This window comes from Rhododendron vialii, chromosome 8a (genome assembly GCF_030253575.1).
Source record: "Rhododendron vialii isolate Sample 1 chromosome 8a, ASM3025357v1".
In the NCBI taxonomy this organism is placed as follows: Eukaryota; Viridiplantae; Streptophyta; class Magnoliopsida; order Ericales; family Ericaceae; genus Rhododendron; species Rhododendron vialii.
In genome coordinates, this window is record NC_080564.1 from 5132058 (window position 1) to 5159623 (window position 27566).

At 37.4% G+C, this 27566-nt stretch overlaps 2 protein-coding genes across 6 annotated transcripts in view; one reads left to right on the forward strand and one right to left on the reverse strand.

Annotated features, from left to right (window-relative positions):
• LOC131298491 (receptor-like protein EIX2) overlaps positions 1–12860 on the forward strand; it is a 39411-nt gene extending 26551 nt beyond the window's left edge. Inside the window, exons 3-6 of the mRNA XM_058323979.1 lie at positions 2174–2205; positions 10243–10518; positions 10795–11867; positions 12207–12860. Of these exons, the coding sequence (XP_058179962.1) occupies positions 2174–2205; positions 10243–10518; positions 10795–11867; positions 12207–12293 (1468 nt within the window). The 3' untranslated portion in view covers positions 12294–12860. The remainder of the gene's footprint in view (positions 1–2173; positions 2206–10242; positions 10519–10794; positions 11868–12206) is intronic.
• LOC131298841 (mitogen-activated protein kinase kinase 3-like) overlaps positions 1–20956 on the reverse strand; it is a 43211-nt gene extending 22255 nt beyond the window's left edge. Inside the window, exons 1-11 of one of the 5 annotated variants that reach the window (XR_009190548.1) lie at positions 20699–20937; positions 19376–19498; positions 19027–19281; positions 18280–18498; positions 18062–18199; positions 17748–17915; positions 17067–17180; positions 15612–15719; positions 15264–15355; positions 14653–15042; positions 13822–14337 (exon numbers count right to left, since the gene is read on the reverse strand). Coding sequence is in view for 4 of the 5 variants with exons in the window: in XM_058324331.1 (XP_058180314.1) it covers positions 14682–15042; positions 15264–15355; positions 15612–15719; positions 17067–17180; positions 17748–17915; positions 18062–18199; positions 18280–18498; positions 19027–19281; positions 19376–19477 (1557 nt within the window). In the remaining variant the exon portion in view is untranslated. Of the gene's footprint in view, positions 1–13747; positions 14338–14652; positions 15043–15263; positions 15356–15611; positions 15720–17066; positions 17181–17747; positions 17916–18061; positions 18200–18279; positions 18499–19026; positions 19282–19375; positions 19819–20698 lie in introns of those variants that run through there. The other 4 variants (XM_058324331.1, XM_058324330.1, XM_058324333.1 and 1 more) reach the window with 4 other exon arrangements.
• Between the last annotated feature and the right edge of the window lie 6610 nt (positions 20957–27566).

A 27566-nucleotide genomic window follows, 5' to 3' on the forward strand; every position in this document is an offset into this window, starting at 1 on the left:
ATATCCGTTCGGAATTTCAAACTTGGTCCGTAGTAGATTGTAACAGAAATCAGTGGAATTTGGTAATCTTCACATTCGAAATTTCAAACTTTGAAATCCTTCTGTTATTTCTTCAGTTAATTGCAGGATTATGATGGCTGATTTGCATCCTAATCCCTTTAATTTAGGAATCAAAGGGATTTGAAACGGAAATTAAAGGTATTTGAAATCCTCGTACTATTACTCACAAAATTGCAGGACTGTTTGAATACTTACATTATATATCTCTATATATGTGTATATATCTTTCTATACGTTGTATATCTTACTAGTGGGGTAATAAGGATATTTCACACATCAAAATGATGAATACATAATGGTTTAAAATGGTCCGGATGAATACTTACATGAGATGGGAAAAGAGGATGAATATTTAAAAACTCCTTAGAAAATTTAGGTCAGAGCACTTGTCATACTCACCACCCCCGCAATACTACATAGTATAGATATCAAAGCTAAAATTGAGGAGAACCTTCATAGATAGCTTAATCATGTAAGTTGCCTTGTAGAAGAGTATAGAGGCTTTGAAGTTGCCCCTTATTAGACAATGGATGTACACTGAATATGTGCTGCAATTGCTTTCTTGTATTCATCAATGCGTGTTGTCCACTTTAAACACTTTTTCTAGAGACTTGACTCCATAATGGTTTTTTGAACAGCAAATGACACTGTAAGTTGAAAGACTTTGGCCATGCATGACTTAAAAAGTTATCCACAAGTCTTCTCTTCTTGTACACTCTTTTCTTTCATGTTCTTTTCATTTTTGGAAAAGAAAAATAAAAAACTCTTTACCTTCAACTCTGCTACTGCAAATTATACCTCGAATATTGAGAAACCATAGCTAGCCACAACCACCATGCGTGCTTTAGTGATGCTATTTGCTCTCCTTCTCATTATAAGAATTGATATCAGTTCTGGTAGTATCGAGTCAAATGTAAGTTGCCTGGACAATGAGAGACGAGCTCTTATCTACTTCAAGGGAAATCTCACAGATGAAGCACACCGCTTACGGTCGTGGATCGGAAAATAATGCTGCACATGGAAAGGAGTCAGTTGCAGCAGGAGAACAGGCCATGTCATGAAGCTTGATCTTCGCAACCCAATTCTTTATGATGGATACAATATTAGAAGTTACGAAATCAACCAGCTGGGAGGTGAGATAAATCCATCTTTAGGCGACTTGAAGCATTTGAGTTATCTAGATCTGAGCGAGAACAACCTCTCCGGTGTGGATTTCTTAGGCTCCCTGAAAAGCTTGAGATATCTCAACCTCTCTTTATCAAATTTCGTTGGAAAGGCTCCTCATAATCTCTGGAATCTTTCGAGGTTGCAATATCTCGACCTTAATGGTAATAGTTTTGATGGTCCGATTCTCGATACACTTGGAAGTTTGACATCTCTCACTGTCCTTGACCTTTCTTGGAACAACTTCAATGATACTATCAAGGAGCCACATGTTTTATGTAACCTGAGCAGTGGGTTCAGTTCCTTGTTGCTTTGGGAATCACACTTCTCTATCCATCCTCAAATTGAGTTCGAATGATTTTGAAGGTCCACTTTCAAGTTGCATGGGCAACATGACTCAACTAACGGTGCTTGACCTCTCTGAGAATCTGTTCAAAGGTGAAATACCGAACTCTTTGAGGAACCTCCGCAGCTTGCGTGTACTTGATTTGTCCAACAATAATTTCACTGGAGAGATTTTATCGTCTGTGGTGGGTGAGATTAAGGATCTACAGTATCTTCTAATTTGTTGTAATTCCTTTTCTGGTCCACTGCCATCACCACTTGGAAGGCTGTCATATTTGAGAGAGTTAGATGGTAGCAGGAATCAATGGAATGGAGCATTCCAGCGGGTGAGTTTAAGAATCTAGAGCGTCTTCTAATTTCTGAAAATTCCTTTTCTGGTCCACTGCCATCACCGCTTGGAAGGCTGTCGTATTTGAGAGAGTTGGATGCTAGCTGGAATCAATTGACTGGGAGCATTCTTGTAGGTGAGTTTAAGAATCTAGAGCGTCTTGTTATTTCTTATAATTACCTTTCTGGTCCACTGCCTTCATCACTTGGAAGACCTTTCTGGTCCACTGCCTTCATCACTTGGAAGGATGTCGTATTTGAGAGAGTTGGATGCTAGGCAGAATCAACTGAATGGGAGCATTCCAGTAGGTCTCGGACAACTTTCCAATCTACAAATTCTAGATTTGTCAAACATTTCATTAGATGGCATGGTATCCGAACAACACTTCACGACTCTTAAGAGTCTAGAGGAACTCAGCTTGTCTTCGAACTCACTGGTTGTAAATGTTAGCTCCCAATGGGTTCCTCCTTTTCAACTCCAGGACCTATCTATGGCATCCTGCAAGCTAGGACCCCAATTTCCTGCATGGCTTCAGACGCAGAGACATGTTACATTCTTGGATATTTCTAATGCAAGCATCTCAGATGTCGTGCCCAGTTGGTTTGACCTTATGTCTTCTTGCATCAGGCACTTGGATATATCTGACAACCATATCAGAGGGACGCTGCCTAAATTTCAAATGAAATGCAATGATTCTGGTAGTTTTTTTAACAGGGAGTTGATATTGAGTTCTAACAAGCTTGTCGGCCCATTATCGGCACTTCCATCATCTACTTCTGTACTAGATCTCTCAAACAACTTGTTTTCTGGACCTATTCCCGCAGGCGATTATGATGAGATCAATGTTCTTGTTCTCTCAAATAACCACTTTAGTGGTGGCCTATGTCTTTGTGCAATGCAGGGAGAATTACCCTTATTGACTTGTCGAAAAACTGTTTATCAGGAAAAATTCCACGTAGCTTTGGGAACTTGGGTGATTTAATTGTGCTAGACTTGTCAAGCAACAATCTACACGGTCAAATTCCAAGTGCTTTGGGTTTCCTACCAATACTTGAACATTTACTCTTGCGTAACAACAGTTTTCATGGGGAGCTTCCTTTGTCCTTGCAGAATTTGACGGGTATGGTCACCCTTGATCTTGGTGAAAATGCATTCACTGGTGTTATCCCTCCTTGGATTGGAGATAAGTTACCATATCTGGTCTTTCTCAGTCTTCAATCAAATAATTTTTATGGTGGTATTCCTGCACAACTTTGCCGTCTATCTGCTCTGCAATTGTTAAACTTGGCGCATAACAGTATAAGGGGAGATATTCCAAGTTTTTTTCACAACTTCACTGCCATGGCTTCATTGGAACATGAGAGTTCTAACTATATGACAACTCCTGTTTCAGGACAGTACGTAGAAAAAATTCTTCTTACGATTAAAGGAAGAGAACTTGAATACACCAAGACACTGAAATTTGTCACCTCCATAGATCTTTCGAGCAATGGCATTACTGGGGAGATTCCAGTAGGCTTAATGGCTCTTTTGGGGTTATGGAACTTGAATTTATCTGGAAATCATCTAACAGTATGGGGTTATGGCATTCCTGAGAAGATTGGTGATTTGAAGCAATTGGAATCACTTGACTTGTCTAGAAACAAACTCTTTGGCTCAATTCCTCAAAGCCTGTCTTCTTTAACCTATCTCAGTCACTTAAACCTATCATTCAATAATTTATCAGGGCGAATACCAACCGGAAATCAACTTCAGACCCTCAACGATCGGTCCATTTACGTGGGAAATGATGGGCTTTGCGGAGCACCACTCACGAAGAGCTGCCCCGGTGATGAATCTGCTGATGATGGTGATCGTCAAGTACTTGTCAATGAGGGTGATAGGGACGAAGATGATGCTGAACTAATGTGGTTCTATGCTGGTATTGGACTTGGTTTTGTGCTGGGACTCTTGGGAGTTTTTTGCATTTTGTATTTCAAGAGGGAATGGAGGTATGCATACTTTCAGTTGATCGAAGATGCCTATGATAGGATATTTGTAGCCATAGCAGTGAAGGCTAATTGGCTGAGCCGGAAGTCAAAGGTAGATTGGAAAAGATCAATCAATCTGTGTGTGTGTGTGTGTTTGGTTTTCTTTCTGCTTCATATTGGGCATTAGTCATTCTGCGTAACTACTACGTATGGAATAATTATCCCTCTCATGTACTATGCATGTGAGGATAGAGCTTATCGACCCTAGTTAATTGGGACGTAAGGTTTTGATTGGTTTGATTTGAGTTTGTTTGGTTTTGTTATGTGTTCTTAGCCAATCCTGTTAAATTGTTGCTTCCGTATTCAAGTCCTTGAACCTCCTCATGTAAGGAAAACTAAAGATGCTTGTGACTTTGTTGCTGTTTACAGTCTATTTTGAATTTTCCCCTTTTGCTGTACGGAGTACTTGTTTTCTTATGAATAGAGCTGCTAAACAACTAAGCTACTTGAGTTCGAGCTGGTGTTTTTGTTTTCTTATGAATAGAGCTGCTAAACAACTAAGCTACTTGATTTTGAGCTGGTGTTTGCTCATTGGATATACAAGATAAACTTGATCATTTTTTGAAACTCGTTATAAAGGGTCAAACCAAGCTCAAACAAAGTACTATTCAGCATCTTCGAATGTATAAAAAAAACTTCAAGTTACTCAAGGGCGGTTCAATTAAAGCTTGTTTTATATCGACTAATCTCATGACATATTTTTAAAGCTTGTTAGATTTGCAAACCAAGCTTGATAACCCCGCTCGTTCAACTCTTTTATGGTCGCTATGTGCGCACAAATTAGAAGTTCACTGGAAACATGCAAGGAGTAAGATTTTCTCTTTGTTGTTGACAGTGGATATGCGCAGGAGTTTTTGCTAGCTCCTCCTTTCATGCTTTCACTAAACGTATTAAAACTGCAGCTTGCAACTAATCACTTAGTTAAGTTAAAGCAGTAATTGATGGTATCCGTTCGCATCCTTCTTTTCTAGTTCAACTAAATATGACTACTAAAACATTTCAGAACATTTTGCAAATAACGGAAATGTATCCATCCTCGTGTCAAGTGCAGTAACGAGAAGTTATTGGGTTCCTGGTTGGTGTGCCCTACTGGCTCGCGTTGTTTATTCATAGCGGGAGAGAGCTAGAGCTAGTCCCCATTGTAATAGTGTGCCGTTTTCGTAATGGTTGTGGAATGGTGCTTGAGGAGCGACTACTCTCATCTGCTCCCTCATGTTCTGTGCAGTGGTAGAGCTAAAGTACAATAGAGCTAAAGTACAACTAGCAGTAAAGCCCCGTTTCCCAAAAGCTATAATACAAATCTAAAAGCATCTGGAAAAGTCACAAACAATGCAGTTCAGTGCTAACATGAAAGGTCTCAAACTCTCAATCTCAAATTCTCAATAGAGGTTGGTGAATTAAAATTGTGTTTGGTTTCAATCTCAGTTTTTTGTTTTTTCTTTAGTTTGTCATGAATCTGTTCTTACTTTGTGTGTATAATTGAAATATCATGAGTCATCTCTGGTATGAAAAATGAGTACGCACCACCGGTTTGGAAAAAATGTCGGAAGCAAGTGATGGTTAAATAATGTTCTGTTTAATGGTACCAAACTGATGGCATCAACCTTGGTGGTTATTAGGTAGTCCATACGAGACTTTTGTAGCAGATTTTAATTGGGCTCCAAGCTTGGAGACAATGGGCATGGTCCAAAAATAGTTGAGGGTGTGCTTGGTCCAGACACCTGTGTTTGGAAAAAAGAGTAAAGTTTCTTTTGTTCTCTAGGGGTTCCTAAGTACCCAATTCAGTGTTTTTCAAAACAATAAGGAGCAAGTTGTCTGAGTGAATCCAATTTTGAAATGTTTGGGGTTGCGTGTAGGGTTGCGGAGAAGGGGATAAGCTCCTCTCCATACCCCGTCTCTCCTTACCCCTCCAACTCTCATTTTGTAGGGCATACCGGGCCTACAGTCATGATCCAAACATTTATTTTGGAGAATATGCAACAATTACCATGTTTGCGAAAAATCAGTTCGATTGGATTCCTGTAGATACATGACTAACTTACATTTTATTATGTAAAAAATGCTAGTTTTAAGTTAACATATTTGCTATTCATTTCACTTTAAAAAAAAATGCAACTTGTTCATGTTTTTATCAATATTCAATTGAATTGAATTTATTTTTTGCGAAGCATGTTCTTTGGGTGTTCTGAGAGACGAATGGTCGAGACTATGATTGTGCGCCCAAAATAAGCCCTTAAAATAGGAGTATGGAGGGGAATGGAGAGATGGAGTATGGAGAGGAGCTGATCCTGCGCGCGGAGGAGAGCTAGGTGGCAGCTGATGATGGTGATTGAAGGGATGTTGTATAGGAAATATAGGTTTAGAACTTGGCAGAGGTGTGGGTATTTTGGGTTAAGATAAATATTTCAATGGGGTGCGGAAAGAACCGGAGTACAAGTTTTTTTTATTTTAGCGTTTTGAAATTGAGTACGAGAGATGAGAAGATATGCAATTGTGGTTGTGAATTCTAATGGGAAAATTTAAGAATTGAAGGAAACGCTCAGACCGTGTTAGGTATGTAGGTAGCATTTCTCTTTCTAGACGATTACAATCATCAGAAAACCAAAGGCATATGCATAGGCGGTTGTATTTGAGATTTCGGTTTACACTTTTGAGACGCAGTTGCATGATTTTTGCAGGAGTGGCATGAGATTCTGGCATTCTGTTTCTTAACTGGTTTCCAGTGTACTCCCCTTTGCACAAAATAAAGTATGACATCTTTTTATACAAAGCTTAGTCATACATAAAGTTGCTTCTGGGAAGAAGAAATATAAGGGGCTTCGAAGTTGATGAGCAAAGAAATTGGAGGCTATTATTAGACAAATGAATGTGTAATAATTGTGTTGCAATTGCTTAATTTCTTGTATTCATCAATGTGTGTTGTTCACTTTTGGTAGAGAGAAAAACTCCGGAAAATTATATTGCAAGCAATGGCGACTTCAGGAATTTGACAGCATGGGGTCATTCATTAATAACGCCAACAATCTTACCAAAATATTTAACCCCACAATCAAACAACTAATATCATGAATATATGCAATTCCTAGAGCTTTACATAACCAAACCAAACTAAGGCTTATGTCTCAATCAATTGGGGTGGGTTGCATAATCATTTTTCTCCATTGCGCTCTGTCAAGTGTCATTTGTTCAATCAAATCCATTAGACTCGTATGTTTGCGCACAACATCTAATGTCAATTTAGGTCTTCTTCCCGTAACGTTGCTATCCAAAGCAATATATATGTATGTTATTCATTTATTATACTCTACTTAAACAACAGTACTTTCTCAATCCCAACTCAAATTTTGTGCATTTAATTCTACCAAACCCTAGAATACTTAAAGCAAATCAGAGAAGCAAACACTAGAATTTGTGAGAGCACTTTAGTGTTGGATGCTAAATCTGCAAGAGGGAGGCGATAAAATACTGGCGAGGATTCCGATCAACTATGCGATGAATGGACGACGAGGGAACTCAGTCAAGAGGAACTGATTTTTAGTCTTTGGTTTGGTATTCTTTTCGATTCAATTTTGGTGGGGTTCAAAGACTGGAAAATTATCTAATGTGGTACACCATTAAATGAGTTTTAGCCCTTTGTTCTTTATTCTGTAGAGTTTATTGAAAAATTATCTAGTGTGGTGACACCAGCAAATGGGTTTTCCCCTTCCCTTTTGCCTTCTCTCGGAACTTTTTGTGTGTTTCAAAGATTGAAAAATCATCTAATGTGATATCAACCTATAATTTTGATGGGGTCATTTATAACTTTAAAAATAAAATTAGTATAGTCATAATAATTTATTTTTTCCCATAGGGTTGCCAAATCCCGCTAGCGAAAGAGTGGCGTTGCCACTAAATTTGCAAGTTGAAAGACTTTGGCCACGCAAGACCTAAAAGACATGCACAAGTCTTTTTATAAATTTCTTTTTTTCCATAGGGTCACCAGACCCCGCAACCGAAAGAGTGGTATCGCCACTGAATTTACAAGTTGAAAGACTTTGGCCACGCATGACCTAAAAAGACATCCACAAGTCTTTTTCTACAATTTTTTTAAAAAAAGTTTTTCTCTTTATCTTGCAATTGCTTTGTTAATTGTGTTCCTCAATACGTGTGTTGCCCACTTTTGGGTAGAGACTTAGACTCAGGAAAATTATTATGCAAGTTGAAAGACTTCCACAAGTTCAAGTTCTTCTTATATGCTTTTTGTTTTTGTTTTTTCTTTCTTTTCATTTATGTAAAAGCAAGTTAATAAATAAATGATACATATCCATTGTGTTAGAACTGGTAGCTCATATATATGTTAGATATGAAAAGATACTAAAAGGTTCTAGAAAAATGCGAATCGGAATGACGGCAATTGGCCCATCACAGATCTAGTGAAATGGGCTGGACTGAATTAGTGAGTACGTTGAGAGGATGTATTGGCTTGATATGAGTGCGGATAAAATTGAACAACCCACCTATTACCTAACCCAACCCACCGTGTCTATACTATTAGGACAAATTCCCATACACCACGATAATCACTCCATTTAAATAAGTACAAAAGCAAACCTATCCCATGATTCCCATCTCTTTATTATTTGTGTTCTAAACAATGGGTGACCCCTTATTTATGTTATGTTCTGGAAAAAGAAATGAAAAAAAAGACGAAAAAAGGGTATATATATGTTATTATTCTCTCGCTAACACACTAATAAGCCATCTGAAAGATTAAAACTAAACTCATCAAATTTCAAAGGTGGAGCATATTTCGAATTTGTTTCTCATAGAATGCACTTGTAAAAAGTAAGGAAATTGAAAAATCATGAGCTTCTGCTTTTCTTTAAACAACCGAAGTCATAATGAAAAATCTATTTATATGTAAGAGAATACAAAAGATTTATTAATTTGTACTTTCATCTTGAAAATCAATCTCAGTGTATACATATATAGCTAAATATATTTGTGTGTAGATATAGATAGGTAGAGAGATTAATGCAAATAATTAATAAATTAGATACGGAATAGGGAAAGAGTTTGAATTTAATGGAATAGATTTCGTATTAGCTCTTCTAAGAATGAGTTACATGTGCCACCTAATATTTTAACGACAATTAAGTTGAAAGACTTTGGCCGGCCATGCATGACTTAAAAAGTTATCCACAAATCTTCTCTTCGTAGTTCGTATACACTCTTTGCAAAAGAAAGTTAAAACTCTTTACCCTTCAACGCTAGCTGCTACTGCAAATTTTAACTTGAATATTGAGAAGCAATAGCTAGCCACAACCACCATGCGTGCTATGGTGATGCTATTTGCTCTCCTTTTCATTCTAAGAATTGAGTTCAGTTGTGGCAGTATCGAGTCAAATGTAAGCTGCCTGGAGAACGAGAGACGAGCTCTTATTGACTTCAAGATAAATCTCACAGATGAAGCACACCGCTTGCGGTCATGGGTCGGGAAAGACTGCTGCACATGGAAAGGAGTCGGTTGCAGCAGGAGAACAGGCCATGTCATCAAGCTTGATCTTCGCAACCCAATTCTTGACGATTGTGCAGATTTCCAAATCAAGCAGGTGATCAAGTTTGATCTTCGCAACCATTGTGCAGATTACCGAATCAAGCGGGTGATCAAGCTTGATCTTCCCAACCCAATTCTTGACGATTGTGCAGATTACCGAATCAAGCAGCTGAGAGGTGAGATCACTCCATCTCTTGCGGAATTGAAGCATTTGAGTTATCTAGATCTGAGCGGGAACAAACTCAATTCCTGTTTGGATTTCTTGGGCTCCCTGAAAAGCTTGAGATATCTCAACCTCTCTTCTTCAGGTTTCGGTGGAAAGGTTCCACATAATCTCGGGAATCTTTCGAGGTTGCAATATCTCGACATTAATCGTAATTTTTTTTTTGGTCCAATTCCCAATACACTTGGAAGTTTGACGTCTCTCACTTTCCTTGACCTTTCTGTGAACAACTTCAATGATATTGTCAAGGAGCCATATGTTTTATGTAACCTGAACAGACTTGTTTATATGGATCTTAGCGATAATAGCCTTCAGGGTTCAGTTCCTTGTTTCATTGGGAATCAGACTTCTCTTTCCCTCCTCAAATTGAGAAGTAATGGTTTTGAAGGTCCACTTCCAAGTTGCATGGGCAACATGACTCAACTAACGGTGCTTGACCTCCATTGGAATGGGTTCAAAGGTGAAATACCAAACTCTTTGAGGAACATTCACAGCTTGCGTGTACTTGATTTGTCCATAAATGAGTTCAGTGGAGAGTTTTTATCGTCTCTGGCAGGTGAGTTTAAGAATCTAGAGCATCTTGTTATTTATAATAATAACTTTTCTGGTCCACTGCCTTCATCACTTGGAAGGCTGTCGTATTTGAGAGAGTTGGATGTTAGCTCGAATCAATTGAATGGGAGCATTCCAGTAGGTGAGTTTAAGAATCTAGAGCGTCTTGTTATTCATAATAATAGCTTTTCTGGTCCACTTCCTTCATCACTTGGAAGGCTGTCGTATTTGAGAGAGTTGGATGTTAGCTCGAATCAATTGAATGGGAGCATTCCAGTAGGTGAGTTTAAGAATCTAGAGCGTCTTGTTATTTCTTATAATTTATTTTCTGGTACACTGCCATCATCACTTGGAAGGCTATCGTATTTGAGAGAGTTGGATGTCAGCAGGAATAAATTGAATGGGACCATTCTAGTAGGTGAGTTTAAGAATCTAGAGTGTCTTGTTATTTCTAATAATCACTTTTCTGGTCCACTACCCTCATCACTTGGAAGGCTGTCGTATTTGAGAGAGTTGTATGCTGACTCGAATCAATTGAATGGGAGCATTCCAGTAGGTCTCGGACAACTTTCCAATCTACAAATGCTGGATTTGTCGAACAACTCATTAGATGGCAATGTATCCGAACAACACTTCACCCTTCTCACGAGTCTAAAGGAACTCCGCTTGTCTTCCAACGCATTGGTTATAAATGTTAGCTCCCAATGGGTTCCTCCTTTTCAACTCCAGCTCCTATATGCGGCGTCCTGCACTCTAGGACCTCAATTTCCTCAGTGGCTTCAAACGCAGAGACATGTTACACACTTGAATATGTCTAATGCAAGCATCTCGGATATCATGCCCGATTGGTTCGAGCTGATGTCTTCTTGCATTTGGCTCTTGGATATATCCAACAACCATATCAGAGGGAAGCTGCCAAAATTTCAAATGAAATGCAATGATTCTGGTAGTTTTGTTGGCAGGATGTTGATATTGAGTTCTAACAAGTTTGATGGCCCGTTATCGGCATTTCCGTCATCTACTTTTGGACTAGATCTCTCCAACAACTTGTTTTCAGGAGCTATTCCCGCGGGCGATTATGATAAGATCCAAGTTCTTTTTCTCTCAAATAACAACTTTAGTGGTGGCATTCCTATGTCTTTGTGCAATGCAGAGGGAATTTACGTTGTTGACTTGTCAAAAAACCGTTTATCAGGAAAAATTCCTCGTTGCTTGGGGAACTTGGGTCGTATATTTGTGCTAGACTTATCGAGCAACAATCTACACGGTCAGATTCCAAGTTCTTTGGGTTTCCTACAGACACTTCAATATTTACACTTGCGTAACAATAGTTTTCATGGGGAGCTTCCTTTGTCCTTGCAGAATTTGACGGATATGGTCACCCTTGATCTCAATGAAAATGCATTCACTGGTGTTATTCCGCGTTGGATCGGAGATAAGTTACATAATCTGGTCATCCTCAGTCTTCAATCAAACAATTTCTATGGTGGTATTCCCGTAGAACTCTGCCATCTATCTGCTCTGCAATTGTTAAACTTGGCACAAAATAACGTAACTGGAGATATTCCAAGTTGTTTTCACAACTTCACTACCATGGCAGTATCGGAACATGGCAATTCTGAGTATCAGGTAAATCCCTTTTCAATTTACGTAGACAAAATTCTTATTATGATTAAAGGAAGAGAACTGGAATACACCAAGACGCTCAAATTTGTCACCTCCATAGATGTTTCGAGCAATGGCATTACTGGGGAGATTCCAGAAGGCTTAACGAATCTTTCCGGATTATTGAACTTGAATTTATCTGGAAATTATCTAACAGGAAGGATTCCTGAGAAGATTGGTGATCTCAAGCAATTGGAATCACTTGACTTTTCCAGAAACAAACTCTTTGGCTCAATCCCTCAAAGCCTGTCTTCTTTAACCTCTCTCTCAGTCACTTAAACCTGTCATTCAACAATTTATCAGGGCGAATACCAACCGGAAATCAACTTCAGACCCTCGACGATCAGTCTATTTACGTGGGAAATGACGGGCTTTGCGGAGCGCCACTAACGAAGAGTTGCCCCGGTGATGAATCAGCTGATGATGGTGATCGTCAAGTACTTGTCAATGAGGGTGATAGGGACGATGATGATGATGAACTAATGTGGTTCTATGCTGGTATTGGACCTAGCTTTGTGGTGGGACTCTCGGGAGTTTTTTGCACTTTGTATTTCAAGAGGAAATGGAGGTATGCATACTTTCAGTTGATCGAAGATGCCTATGATAGGATATTTGTAGCCATAGCAGTGAAGGCTAATTGGCTGAGGCGGAAGTTTCACCCGCAGAGGTAGATTGGGAGAGAGAGATCAATCAATCAATATCTCTCTCTCTCTCTCTCTCTCTCTCTCTCTCTCTCTCTCTCTCTCTCTCTCTCTCTCTCTCTCTCTCGTACTATGCATGTGAGGATAAAGCTTATCAACCCCAGTTAATTGGGACGTAAGGCTTTGATTGGTTTGATTTGGTTTTGTTTTGTGTTGTGTTGTTAGGCAAACCTGATAAATGTTGCTTCCGTATTCAAGTCCTTGAACCTCCTCATGTAAGGAAAACTAAGGATGCTAGTGAATTTGTTTGTGTTTATGGTCGATGTACTTGTTGTCTTATGAAATAGAGCTGCGAGCTACTTGGGTTCGAGTTCGTGTTTGCTCATTGGATAAACAAGTCGAACTTGAACATTTTTTGAAACTAATTATAAAGAGTGAAACTGAGCTCAAATAAGGTACTATTCGGCAACTTCCAATGCATAAAAAAATTTCAAGTTACTCAAGATCAGTTCAATTAAAGCTTGTTTTACATCAGCTAATCTCATAAACAAAATGAGTTTGGACATATGGGCACTATGTGTGTACAAATTAGAAGTTCACTTGGAAACTTGCAAGGAGTGAAGAGATTTTCTCTTTGTTGTTGACAGTGACTATGGACAGGAGTTTTTGCTAGCTCCTACTTTCATGCTTTCCCAATACGAAATAAAACTGCAGCTTGCAACTAATCACTTAGGCAAGTTAAAGCAGCAATTGATGATATCCGTTCACATCCTTCTTTTCTAGTTCAACTAGATGACTACTAAAACATTTCATAATATTTTGCAAATAACGGAAACGTGTCCATCGTCGCGTCCAGTGCAGTAATGAGAAGTTATTGGGTTCCAGGTTGGTGTGGCCTACTTGCTCGCGTTGTTAATTCATAGCGGGAGAGAGCTAGAGCTAGTCCCCATCATAATAGTGTCATTTTCGTAATGGTTGTGGAATGGTGCTTGAGGAGCAACTACTCTCATCTGCTCCCTCATGTTCTATACAGTGGTAGAGCTAAAGTACAACTTGCACTAATAGCTAATAATGAAGAAAAATTGCTTAAAAATAGTTATAAAAGCAGGGTTAAGCAAACAACCACTAGAGCCCCGTTTCCCGAAAGCTATAAGGGGAAGCTAAAAGACCCTGGAAAAGCCAGCCACAACCAAAGCAGTTCAGTGCGCTAAAATGAAAGGTTTCAATATCAATAGAGGTTGGTAAATTAAAAATTGCGTAGGAAATATACATACGACCTTACGAACAACTAATGTCCTCACAAGTGGTAGAAAGAACATCTCTAAATTCAACTCCTCCATAGACATGCTACAAGAGGAGCAACTGAGTTACATCAATATCTACGGGCACAACTTGTGCTTCCTAGAACTTAAAGCTTCTTAGCTCCCCTTTGTGACACTCCCAACACACATTTTCATGCAATTGGCATTTAACACTATGGCTACCCGTGTGCGAGGCTCTCGCTGTTGCAATGTCTGGAGAAGTGTTTGATGTATGCAGCTTTACCCCTGCAAGCAAAGAGGCTATTTCCACATCTAACCCATGAGTACTAGGTTACAACCTTGCCGTTGTGCCGGTAGCATTTGACACTTACCATACCAATTGTTGTGACTTACATAATTTACAAAATAATAGATAGTGTGATCACAATTGAATCGATAATACTAGTTCAAGTGGTGGGGGATGTAAATACATAATCAAGTGCTTCACAACCAACACAATTCAAGAGGCCCTTACCTTCTTCGCAAAGATCCCTGAAAAAACAAGCCAAGATGTTAGTTATAGTAACTACTTGACTTGCACATTCTAGCAAAAAGGGGAAAAAAAAATTAAGGGTTTGTACTATCACATATGACAAAATGAATCTGTTACCACATGATACAGTACCCACGTCATTTATAAACATGAAGGAAAAGTTTTGCAGAAAAGGGAATAAAATATACTAAGGCGCACTCAAATGGTTAGAACAACTCAGTAGTCTAGTTGAAAATACTATCCAGTTCAAACTGGAAGAAACAGTAACTTGACGAGTCAAAAAAACTTGTGAACAAGTGTAAGATCATACAAACCTTTGTGAGACAAAAGTCACTGTCAATTCCTACTGCATAATATAAAGCTCTTGTCCAGCTATTAAGTACCGACCAATAACATTTCCCGGTTCCATAATAAACTGTTCCTGGAATGTTCCCATTCGCCTCCTCGACATATCAATCGAAAGATCCTTAAAATTTGGCAATCCCTCTGCTTGTACACCATCTCCACATACAAGGAATTGATTACCAACAATAAAGGAACCGGATACACGTATGGCAACACCGTCTCTACCATGAACACGGCACTGAACTTTTTCCACAACATGCACGAGCTTTTCTGGGGGCCATTCACCTGCTAATGTACTCCGAATATTTGACAATGAGGCAAATATGTCATTTGGACCAATATAACCTTTGCCTGAGAAACTAGGAAATGTAAATGTGGGTATTAGCAGGGAAAACAGAAATCGCAGCCAAAAAGCATTAAACTTCGTGTAAATTATTCTAATTGGCCGTTATTCAACAAATGTTATGTTTTCAACTTCATGAGGCCAGGATCCAACTTTTCAGGACTCTTGCAACCGTATATTTTCTTGATTTTCTATCCAAAATGTGAAAACGAAGCTTCAGATATTTGAAAAGATTACCTGAAAGTTGAGCGTTCATTATAAAATGTCCTTGTGTGTTGCCAAAGTTCATCAGGTCCATCAAAGAGTAAGTAATAGTGTATTGTCAGCATCTGGTCAAGCAAACAAAAGCAGCAATGATTTCAAAAAGTAAGAAATAAGTTATCAGGTTTATTTTAGAGTTATTGCGGAGTGAGGAGAACTTAACATCCTGAATCCATATCCAGGTAGTTTATGCGCATAGCGAAAGAAAGAATAACAAAGGATATGGAACGCTACATTTCAAATAGGAAGAACAAGGCTGCTTCAAACTGCGATTGTGAAGTTAGCACGATTTGATAAGACAGAGCGTGAGACTTGGTAACTCACATCGGCCAAATCCTTCATACGCTGAGTTGGATCAAAAACGCTTCGGACGAATGCTCCTAAATCCACCCTTGCATCCTCGTATTTTGTGATAAATGGATGTGAAAGCAGCTGCAGTAGTAAAAAGCATGTCAAGAAACGCCATGTTCAGACCGTTACATCTTTTGAGATGAAGTCCCTTTAATATGAAGAAGTGAAGAAACTACAGTAAGTTTTCTGATTAGATGTCACACATTTAAGAGCCAGCCACCAGGCACTGACATTGTGTCTCTCGCTGCACAGTTACATCAGCAACAACGGCTTGCAAATACCAGAGAAACACATGACTGCATGAGTGACTTTGTGTGTGTGTGTGTGTGTGTGTGTTGTTGGGAAAGAAGGGAGGGGGGTTGGTTGTACTTGTGTCTGGGACTCTCAATCCTAAATGAGAATATCATGCTGAGTGCTGGTTGACAAGCGTGGCATCATCAAGGTGATTTGTCATTCCATGACGTCCAAATGGAAGCCAGAATTTTGCCTCTCGATGAATAATTTCTTCCAGAACGAAGTCCCTGGTCAAACTCTATATTTCCAAGCGAGCTTTAATGTGACCCCATTATCAATTCTAATATATGGATCCAAGCCTTCTCTACTAAATTTTTGGTATAATTAGAGTGTGCATTAATCATTCCAAACACAGGTGAGGGAAAAATGGCAGGATCAATGTTACAATACAAACCTCAAATTCAAACATCCTGTGGAATTACAGGTCAAGCCAATTAGCAGGACAAGCTTTTTATTGATAACAGGGAACTTGGATTTTTGACATACGATTTGAAACAGATGCCTCTTCTCAATCAAGGGATGTCCAATGCAGCCATTTTCACGACTACAGTAGAACATAATGAATCGACTACAGCATCCATTTTCCCTATTGAATCGACTTGCCACATGTACTTCCTCCCTGAGTCTCAAAAGGTTCTAAACTCTATCCACATGGACAGGGAATTTCCAGGAAAAGGCAACTCCAATTACTTTGCAATGTCCACAGACTTTTAAAGAATCTGTGACTCTGTTTCGCAGCAGTATCAGATCCCTAGCTGTAGTGTTCCTTGCTGACAAAAATCGAGAGAACCTGCTTACCATCAGCTAAAACATATACTTGCCAAGAATTTCCTTTTGGTTTGTCTTAGAACATTAGATGAAAGGTATTGAATCAGAAATGCCTACGCTAAGTATGTCTGATTTCGCAACAATATACCCATCTCACGATTAAACTCGTTGAATTTATTTGGTCATAATTCTGAGAACAACTTCAGAACCCCTCAAAATAACCAAAAAATATGCTACAGTTGTATTTAATTGGAATGCCTATTTATTCCTCACCAAAGTTCATATCTTAGTTCTAGTTAGCCGGGATGTTCCAATGCTGAAAGTTTCAACTTGTACATGTAAGATTCGCATATGCCTTTTGCTCACCTGCTCAGCCGTCGGCCTTGAATCTGCATCCTTCTTCAGGCAAGCATCAATAAATGAGCAGAACTCAGGTGAAAAGACATGATTTGGGGGCGATGGTGATGGATCATCCAAAATCTGACACGAAGAACCACAACATTGGCTTTGTTACAAAACATAGGCATATGTGGACATGTACCTCACTAGAAGTCAAATGGAACCAAAAGAAAATATAGCTGATTGGATATGAAGATAGTCATTATGTAAAACAACCAGAAAACAGAGACAAATCCTTTCAGTTTTTGATGTTTTGGTCAATTCATAAATTATGATCTTATAATTGACTACAATAAACAAGATACACCTTAATAAGTCTATGCATCTAGAGAGATGGAAAAAGGGACCACGTGGTAGCTCTCCTTTTCCCTCCCTCCCACTCTCTTACAGTTTCTAATGGTAAGAAAGGCGTCCTACGATAGTTGATTCTTCCATGGATATGCATTGAGGACAATTACGGGTGTCAATACATTTACCAAAAAAATTCAAGTAACATCCATTAATAGTTAATCACTTAAAGCTGGTACAACTTCGAAAGTTCAGAGGTTAAATCATTCATATCTTGAAACTATACAAATACAATACCTTCATTTGAACAGAAGGCAAAGGAAAGCAATCATGAACCAAGAAATATACAAAGGGAAATACCTGCAGCATAAGATTTACAGGTCCTTCGTTGGCAGTATATGGAAATTCTCCGGTCCCACACTCAAAGAGAGCAAGCCCAAGGCTCCAAATATCAGCTGGGTAAGAATAGCTTTCATTTCGAATTCGCTCAGGTGACATGTATGTGACAGTTCCAACAAAAGTAGCGCACTGGTAAACCAATTTTAATATTAGTCACTGAAGAACCTTGAACTGATGTAAATTTATCATTCTACACCAAATAGAAAGAGAAATCAACAATGGTGAGCCAAAATAACATAAAAAACCATCCATCTAGTGCATCATATGTTACTAACCATTGCCATCGAATTCTCTAAGCCAGCACTAATACCAAAATCTGTTATCTTTGGCTCCCCTTTGAGATTTACAAGCAAATTCGCAGGCTTTATGTCTCTGTGAACCAAATGTCGAACTCCATGCAAGTAGCTTAATCCCTTTAAGAAAAACAACACACCTGTAAAGATAATTGACCATGCGTAGAAGAGAAAAGTGAAACTAAAAAAGACATCCTTACATGCAAGAGCTTTTGAAACATTGATGAAAGGACTGGTTCTGGTATACACTTCTGCACTCGTATTACATCTGCCAAGGACCCTCCATCCATGTACTCCAAAGCTATGCTTATTTGCCCTGAGTCAGGAGTATAAAATGCTCCATGGAATTCTACTAGACCCTGATAACAAGGTGCCTCGCACAACGTGCGGATCTCTGTGAGCAGCTGTTCCCTTTTCTCCTGGTCCAAACATAGAAATATCTATGTAAGAAAAAAATTAAAGCATGCATTTATTTCTCATATTACACACTCCACCCTGTAAGTTTTTTATTCAACATAAACTGCAAATATTGATCTCCTCAGAACTAAAATCGCTGATCTGTGAGTATTACAACGATGTAGGATGTTTGAGTATCACAATAAAATTGACAAAAATCAGCTGTACAAGCAGAAGACTGCTTCTCTGTATGGTAGATGCGGACATCCTATAGTCAACAGATGTGAAACTTTCATAACAGATAGAATCCCACAACATTTTTTGGTAAATTGACTCCTCATTCCAAACATGGAGTAATTAAAACTAGTTTATACACAGAAAAAAAAAAAATTTGTCTCAATGGTGCGAAGGGGTTTTCAACTTTTCATGCAGTACGTCAACTAGTGGATCCTTTCAATCCTAAAAGTAAATCGACAAACATATTGCCCAAACTGATCCATCGAACAGCAGAAGAAATAGCACAAGTAGCAGAACAAAACAATCAGGCAAACCTTCTCAAAAATATTAATTTTCTTCAAGGCAAGGATTCGATGAGTAGGTATATGAATAGCTCTCTGGACAACACTGCTTGCACCACTACCTATGGCTCCAAATATCCTCATCTCATGAGATGCACATTTATATGTCTTCTCCCCATGGTCTAAGTCATCTGTTGGCCATGAGGTACACTTTTGCAACCCAAGCTCATTAATGTTGTATACCCCATAAGATCTGCTTAATAAGTTAACAGTCCGGCTGTCCGATAGCTTCAGAGAAACCAACAACACATTAAAGAAATCTTTCATTGCGCGTTAAAATCTTTTATTACAACTCATGCTACTTATCAGGCAGAAACCTTACCGTATAAGAATCACAAGGATCCAAGGTTGACCCAGAGGAGAAACCCTTTTCAGCATCGAACAATGGCGTGAGCTTCTTCTTCAATTCTTCCAACCCCGCCATGATAAATAACTCTACAACATCCTTTTCCAAGCAAAAAGCAAAAGACAACTATCAAGACCAACTCATCAGCTCCATATTATAAATAAAACACTGCAAGAATATTCTTTCAGATAAAACTGCAAGTGTCTTGAATGAATACATATACAGCTTTCAATAACCTAACAAAAATAGATGCAGCTCTGAACCACATTAGCTTCATTTCTTTTTCCTCGCTTCAGTTTATGCTTATAAAACGTTAAGGTTCATGGTGACTCCAAGAGGGACATCTGTACTTTCACATCTTTTTTTCCCCCTTTTATGAGATTTACATCCAAATATAGACTCGATATGAGCGTTAAAACCTGGTAATTGTCAAATGCGTTTAACTAAAATTAAGACAAAAAGCACGATTGACATTGTGATCACAATTAATAATGCAAGTGTGTCTTGAATGAATAACATATACAGCTCTGAATAACCTAACCAAAAAAAAATGTCGATAAAAAAAAAAAAAAAACTACCAAAAACATAAAAAGCTCTGAATCACATTAGCTTCATTTATTTTCCCTAGATTGAGTTTATGCTCATAGTACACTTCCAGGTCATGGCAACTCTAAGAGGCGCATTAGTACTTTCTTTTTTTTCTTTTTTCTTTTTTTCCCCTTTTTATGAGAGTTCATCCAACGATAGATTTGATATGAGTACGAGTAAACCTGGTAGTCGCCAAATGCTTTTGAATAAAATTAGACAAAAAAAGCACAATTGACAATGTGATCCCATGGTATGTCCAACTAAACTCAAAAAGTTTCCTTCACATATTAACAACCACAAAGAATGTACTGGAAACAAAAATTATACGAGTATTAAACAGTCACTGATATCCCAAGGGAAAAAAGCCCAAAATAAATCATACGGAAAGCATCATGTGGATTGAAGAACCTTAAGTATCATAAATTTTTAATCACTAGCATCCAAATTATTGTAAAACCAAGTACCTAAAGCCTTCTAAAGGATTACTGATCTACTAGAGACAAAAAGAGAGTGGTTAAGACTTGAGCTTTAGAAAATACCAACTGAGAATAACTATAGTCACCAATTGAAAACCCTAATGAACAGAACTACTACAAAACAACCAATCAGCGAAACAAATTCAACAAACAGCTACCTTTTCTGCGGAAATTCAACAACCAGATTAAATAAGCGAAGGAAATTTCGAGTTACAATACAACTGGAAGTCAGTACCTGAGAAATATCAGTTGCAGAAGTCGAGCTTTTGGTTGAAAAACACACGGGAAGAGAGAGAAAACAGGGAGAATATATAAAGGTTTTCACTGCCAATTTGGCTCGTTATTACGATGAGGAAGAAAAGAGAAGGCGAAGTCGCAAAATAAGCCCATGATTTGACCCCTGTACCAGAAACATCCCTGTTGTTTTTATTACTAGTTCAATTTAGACCTTTAAATTTTGGGATGTTGTTGATTGGGACCATCTTTCTGGAAAAGTTGTGGCGTGAATGGCAGCCTCTTGTACGCTTTTTCGTTCGATGCAATGTTCAGTTTGGATTTTTAGGGAGAATTTTGAGAGTAATATGTAGAGAGACAGATAGAGAAAATTTATTAAATACCGTGCTTAGAGATTTTGACTTTTGAGATTCCAAAACGAATAAGGCCGTGCGATAATTTAATTTAATATCTAAATTTATTTTCAGAGCATCCACGCTAGCCTCACTAAACTTAAGTCAAATTATAGCTACAAAAGTCACCTTCATTAATTTGCCTAGTCATTTTTGAACAACCCAACGCATTAGCCTCATTGCTTTAAAATGTAATTCAATACTTTATTATCTGGTGCAATGCAAAGGTGTACTGGTTTGAGAAACATGTGGCGTGAAGACCCCACTTGGAGCAACGACAGTCAAGGAAAACTGATAAAATATACGTTAACTTGTGATTAGTAGCTCGCTTCCAAAAGCGAGGAACTGTAGCAACTCATTATTTGACCAAACAAGTATCGAGACTGATGCAATGCCATTTTTATCATTTGACTCGTTATTGTAGTGCCAAATGGGAATAAGCAAATGTGATGCGGATGCTCTTATTGTTTGTATTTAGTATAGATCTACTTTTATGTTGATCTCTAGTTTTGTCTAGTTTTATTATAATAATGGGTTTGTAAACCTAAAAAACAAGTTCTTATATGCATCTAGTTTGTATACGTAAATTCTCATAGATTTGACTTCTATTATGTGTATATATACTAGCACAATATCATTGTTGGGTACTTTGCTAAGTCATTTAATATCGGATAAACACTTTACCTAACATGACTATTAAAAACTTAATTTCAATCAACATCCCATGCATGCATCCTCTTTTGTATTTAAGATTGTAATAGAAATACACATCTATATATAGCTTTATCTCCAAGGCTGTAAGGCGTGTCGGTTGATTGAGAAAAGAATACGTACATAATTATAGAGAAAACACAGGGCTATGGTTTGATGTTTAGTAAGTTACTAGTTAAGAAAGTGACTCTCTAAATAGGAAAATAACTTCTTTTTTGAGCACTGTTTGCTACGGTGAAAACTCAAGTCCAAACTTACCAATTCTAATTTGTATGGTTAGTGCTCATTGGCCAATGTATAAGGCCTACTTAGTAAACTCCATAGCTTAGTCTGGTAGTCAAGACTTGAGACTTAGCATTTGTTTTCTTTCGAAATCTCAAGTAAACTCTCATTGTTGTCAACTCTTGGGTCACCTCATACGATACATAATCATGTAGAATTTTAGTTAGAAGTACAACCAAACTGGCCTAGGACACCTTATATATTACTCCACCTAGAAAGAAACATACAAGGGAAGAAAAAATAACATGAAATAAAAGTCATTTATTAACGGTAAGGATGTATTACGAAAGTTCCCAAAGGTGTTGGGCCATAGAACCAGGGCTTTATCAGAAACTACGGGCCATAGGCCCAGTCTCTCAGTTTTATATTTGAAGATCAGGCTCAAGCTCAAATGAAAAGGAAGCAAAAAAGCTATTGGGCCCATAGATAAAACGTTGGGCTTCACGTTGGAGTTCGAACATAATCATGCTGGGCTTCAGATCATTGGGCCATAGGAAAAGCATAAGCCCTAAATCAAAATTACTATTTTTCCAGCAGTACAATCCATAACCATACTTGATACTAGTATAGTAGAACTGAAGAAGAAAAATAACCAAGTGTTGTATCCGGCAATAATTGATTATTGACACATGACATTGCCTTGCGAAGTGTGCGATGATGTCTGGGTGGCTTACACACATGCACCTCGAACGATTAATCTTTAGAGAGCCAAAGCTTTATTTGTCCCAAAGAGGTTGATAACACTTGAAAGTTTATGAAGCCGAACTTGAGACCATAGGAGAGAACAAACATTTAATTCTCAAGTATTGATCGTGAAGTCAACCCCATTGGGTTCCTTCTGATCACTTCTTGTTAACTACACTATCTTTAATTAAGATACCATGACTTAGGGTTCATGAACCAACAATATAAAGTTGAACATCATTTAAAAAAAATTAAGTTTGCAAATTAAGTTAAAATAAGCAATTATTTGGCTCGTTCAGCATACAGCGTGTCAAAAACTTAAACTACTTGAAATTACCTCGATTAAAGCTCACTTGAGTTTGCCTCACCCAATAGACAAGTCAAGTTCGGACATAGTCTTGAAACTAGCCAAGTTTCAAACTTGATAGAAAACGTAAATCTCTCATTGAATTCTTGAATGAATCATACAGATGAGATTCAATATTCTATTAAACCACAACAACACCACATAACAGAATACCCTTTAACTACTTTACTAAACCGACTACCCTAACTACTTTACTAAACCGACATTCCACTAACTAAGTCTGTTACAATAGAAACTTAATCCTCTACACTTGCATCCACACCATACGAACTACTCTCGGCCAGAAGTCTTTGCTGAACTTGAACTGAGCTTGAACTCACGACTTGTTCAATTCGTTTATCAGCCTTACTTGTTTTGAATAGAAAAACTCGATCGTTTTCTTATTCCTTAAGAGGGTTATCACATGAAATTTGGGTGTTAAAAGAACCCATGACTAAAAGTACTATCAAATACGCCACACATGTGGCATTAAGAGGTTCTTGTTAGTGTATTAGGAATATAATAATATTTTTATCAACCAATTATAATCACCTCTCTGATCATTAGGGCCACACTTGATCATGAGGTTTAAATTCTGAACCGTCACGAGATCTTGCCCCCATGATTATATGTGTATAAGGAATCCCACCATAGGCATGCAATTAACTAATTATTAGCCTATCAATAACTCAAAAAAGATAACCTTAGTTTTCTATGACCTTTTGGAGTGCCGACTACAGATTTATTTAGGGAAAATGACGGCCCAGGACGTGTTTTGATAATTAATATCCTCCAATGACATGCTGAGAACATTTGTTAATACTGAAAATATCCTTGGAGGGTATTAATTATCAAACACGTCATTGGCCATCATTTTTCTATTTATTTAATTAGTACATTAGGGTCTTAGTTTTATATGTTAATCTCAAGAGTTTGTTGGTTAAGGCCCGTAAATTAAGAGTTAATTTTCTCCTTCTAGTTAATTGATAACAACTATTGGCCCATTCCATACAGGGAATTGCCTCGACTTTATATATAACTAGGCCCACCGCTAGTGAACGGTGAGATTGATCCCCAGAGAGTAGTCAGGTTCGCACAAATTAACCCAAACACCATGAATTATGAAAGATAAATAGTAGCTTTATAGGTTCTTTGATAGCGAGGGACAGAGAATGATCATCTCCCTCTCTCTGAAAGTGATCAAATTACCATCAGCACAATATTCTCCAATCAACACTATGATACGATTCTTTGATACACTTGTCCCTTTACAATTTTAATTAATATTTTAAATAAGCAATTAATGGAGTTTAGTGCATTTGAATGCTGACAAAGTTTCTGCCTAACTGATTTAATTAAGCCCCACACTTTATTTTCTTTTTGGTCTGGATTTTAAGCCCCACCAGTACTCAAGGGCCAATAACCTACCCATGGGCCAAAATTTTACTTTGTCAGTAATTATAGGAAATTGATTTACACTCCTTTTTTTTCATGCAATTAATTAAACACTCTTTGTTTTTTTTGTCCTTTAGCACCTGAATTTAACAAACAGTCCCTGAAACAATACACTTTTCATAAATTGCAAGGATTGTTTGGTAAATTCACGTGTTAAAGGACCCACAAAAAAAAAAAAAAAGAACGTGTGCGCATCGAAAAGGGGAGTGTGTAAATCAATTTCTTAATTATATGTCCGGATTTTAGATGTAGGCACAGTAAAAAAAAAAAAAATTAACACTCTACTTTCAGTACTTTACACGGTTTTAATGAAAAGTTAAGATATAGGAATCGAAGTGTTAGACACTAATTAGATTTAAAATTGAAAAATCAATTAAAGAAAACAAGTGAAAAAATTCTTAAACAAAGAATTTAGAAGGCTTTGATGTCATAGTATTGAATCAAAGAATTTAGAAGGCCTTTTTTAATCAACCAGCGAATTTAGAAACTTTAACCACAAATAAACGGAACCTAGCTATTTGCTTTTCCTTTTCTTGGAATGGTGAAATTCCACTTTTCCAAGTTTAACGTATATTTATACATATTCAAGAAATCTCATGTTGTGTTTAAATGAGTTTTTGAGAAATTTTTTATGAAAATAATGATTGAAAATAGTGGTCATGAGTATTTTTTGAGTTGAATTTTTTTTTTCAAAAAGGGAAACGAACAAAGCATCAAATTTCAGGAAAGCCCCTACAATTTTGACAACTTTGTGCTCTACCGCGTAAGATCGATCCCAAAACCTACCACGACCATCATCCGTGATCCATTTTTCGTTCTCTTCCCTGTCATGTTGTGCACTATTGATTTCCCGCAGTACTGTAATTGAGACAGCCCCATAAACAATGCGAATATTAGTAGAGCATGTTGTATAGCAAATGTTTTTACTAGAAATTCATTGCTCTATAATAGCACGAAAATACTGCATATGGTATTGAAGCTGCTCTTACTCTAATGCATTGAATTTCTTTAATGGTTCAGCTCCCCTCAATTCACTTGGCTTGACTAATGCACGGGTAATGTCAAATAAAAATTAAAAATTTAATGCACTTTTTACGAACTTTAATACACTTTTATATATATATACACACACGGAGTATATTCTCAATGAATTATGATTAGCATTTTCCTCCTCCTTTTCACTTTAATTTGCCGAAATTCGTGGATATATATTAAGAGGCCTTTCAGATGAAAGTTTTGGTGCATGTTTCAGCAGCAGTACTAGTCCAGTCTAGTCATCAGATTCCGACCAAAAACGAAAAAATAAAATAAAAAGTCTAGTCATGATCAGATGGCATTTTAAAGAATTTTCAGCTAGTACTGACACCTACTTTATTACATCCAAGTTGTAGACATGTCGGCGACGAATTAGAGCAAAAACTTAAAATCGGTGGGGTAAAAATAAATTGATAGCGACCCTGCTACGTCGCGACTAATATGGCCGCGTTAATTTTTTCGAAGATTTGAATTACACAATCGGACCTATTTATCGGTCTTAGGTTGCTCATGGGTTAAAAAAAAGAGAGTACTACTTTCTTACACAAAACTGACATTCACGATTGCCAACAAATACGTAACTGTAGCAGTCACTGTGTAGTTGTAGAAGGTGAGAATTCAATAATGGAGGCAAACAGTAAAATCTTTCGGAATTTGTGTTCCAAAGTTTCATAAATAGTGCAACAACAATAGTAGATGCAATAATAACAGGTGCATTATTATTACAAAATCTGCATAGATTTTCTGTTTGTTTGTTTTTTTTACATTTACCGCTGCACAATGGGTTGTGATTAGCATCTGCTGTGATTAAGTTCAAGTAATTAATAAAAATTCAAGTTATAAGTGACAACAAATGGAACCTTTAGCGACGTCTAATATGAAAACTTTTCAAATTAATTGGACTATATTTTTATAGTTCTCGGATTTCTCTTGTCGAGACAAAGAATAGGTATAAGAAAATTTGTTTCGAATAAAGTTAGAATTAGAATTAAGATAAAGCAATTGTAAGAAAAGTACTAAAATACTGCCCAAAAAAGTCAGCCAAATTGACCCTAAATGCAATGGAACCAACTGCAGCGATGACTTTAGGATTTCATAGAAGGTGTACAAAAATTACTTTACTTTAACTCTACTCACTTTAGGTAAAAAAAAAACAATATTTCATATGTTAGTATATAAATATTGTGATATCACGAAGCATTAACATACATAAGATTTTGCGATTGTGGTCGACGGGTTTTTTAATTTGGAGCCAAACAAGATTGCACATGAGCGTCTCAATCGATCCATACGAGTAGATACTAGGCATGAATACACTTTTCTTTTAGAAGATATGAAGTTGATCTTCGTTCGCTGATGAGAAGACAAAGCACGATACAATACTAGGATAGTGCACGCATCAATCAGGAGAAATCTAATTCACTTTCTCCCCTCAATTCACTTGGCTATAGCCGATTAAAAACCTTTTGTTATGGTTTTATTTGCTTACAAACAAATGTTATCTTTGATTCGAAAACAAGCAAATTATAAAAAGCTAACTGATTGTGATCACGTAGATACGATATCCCTTTCTTTTCTTTTCTTTTTTTGTTGGTTTGGATAAAATGACATTGCATTGTCACCCATCGGCCGGTCTTTTGGGATTTTAGATAAAAAAAAATCACCTACAATCATTTCGTAAGAATATAATTTTTGTTCCCGATCAAATTACAGTCTTTTCTTTTATTCGAGCAAAATACAATCTTGTATAGCCATACTAATCATAACAAACTTTGTCAAGAAAATACGGACACAAATGTGTCTAGAGACATGCGATTAATATTGTATGTCCAACGTTCATTAGTGCATAGAATTTTCATGCATCAAATAATTTTAGATACATTTTTGGTCGGATTTGTGTTCGTAGACCCCTTTTTTCCAACATATTGAAATATAAAAAAGTTTAGAACCACAATTCTGAACGC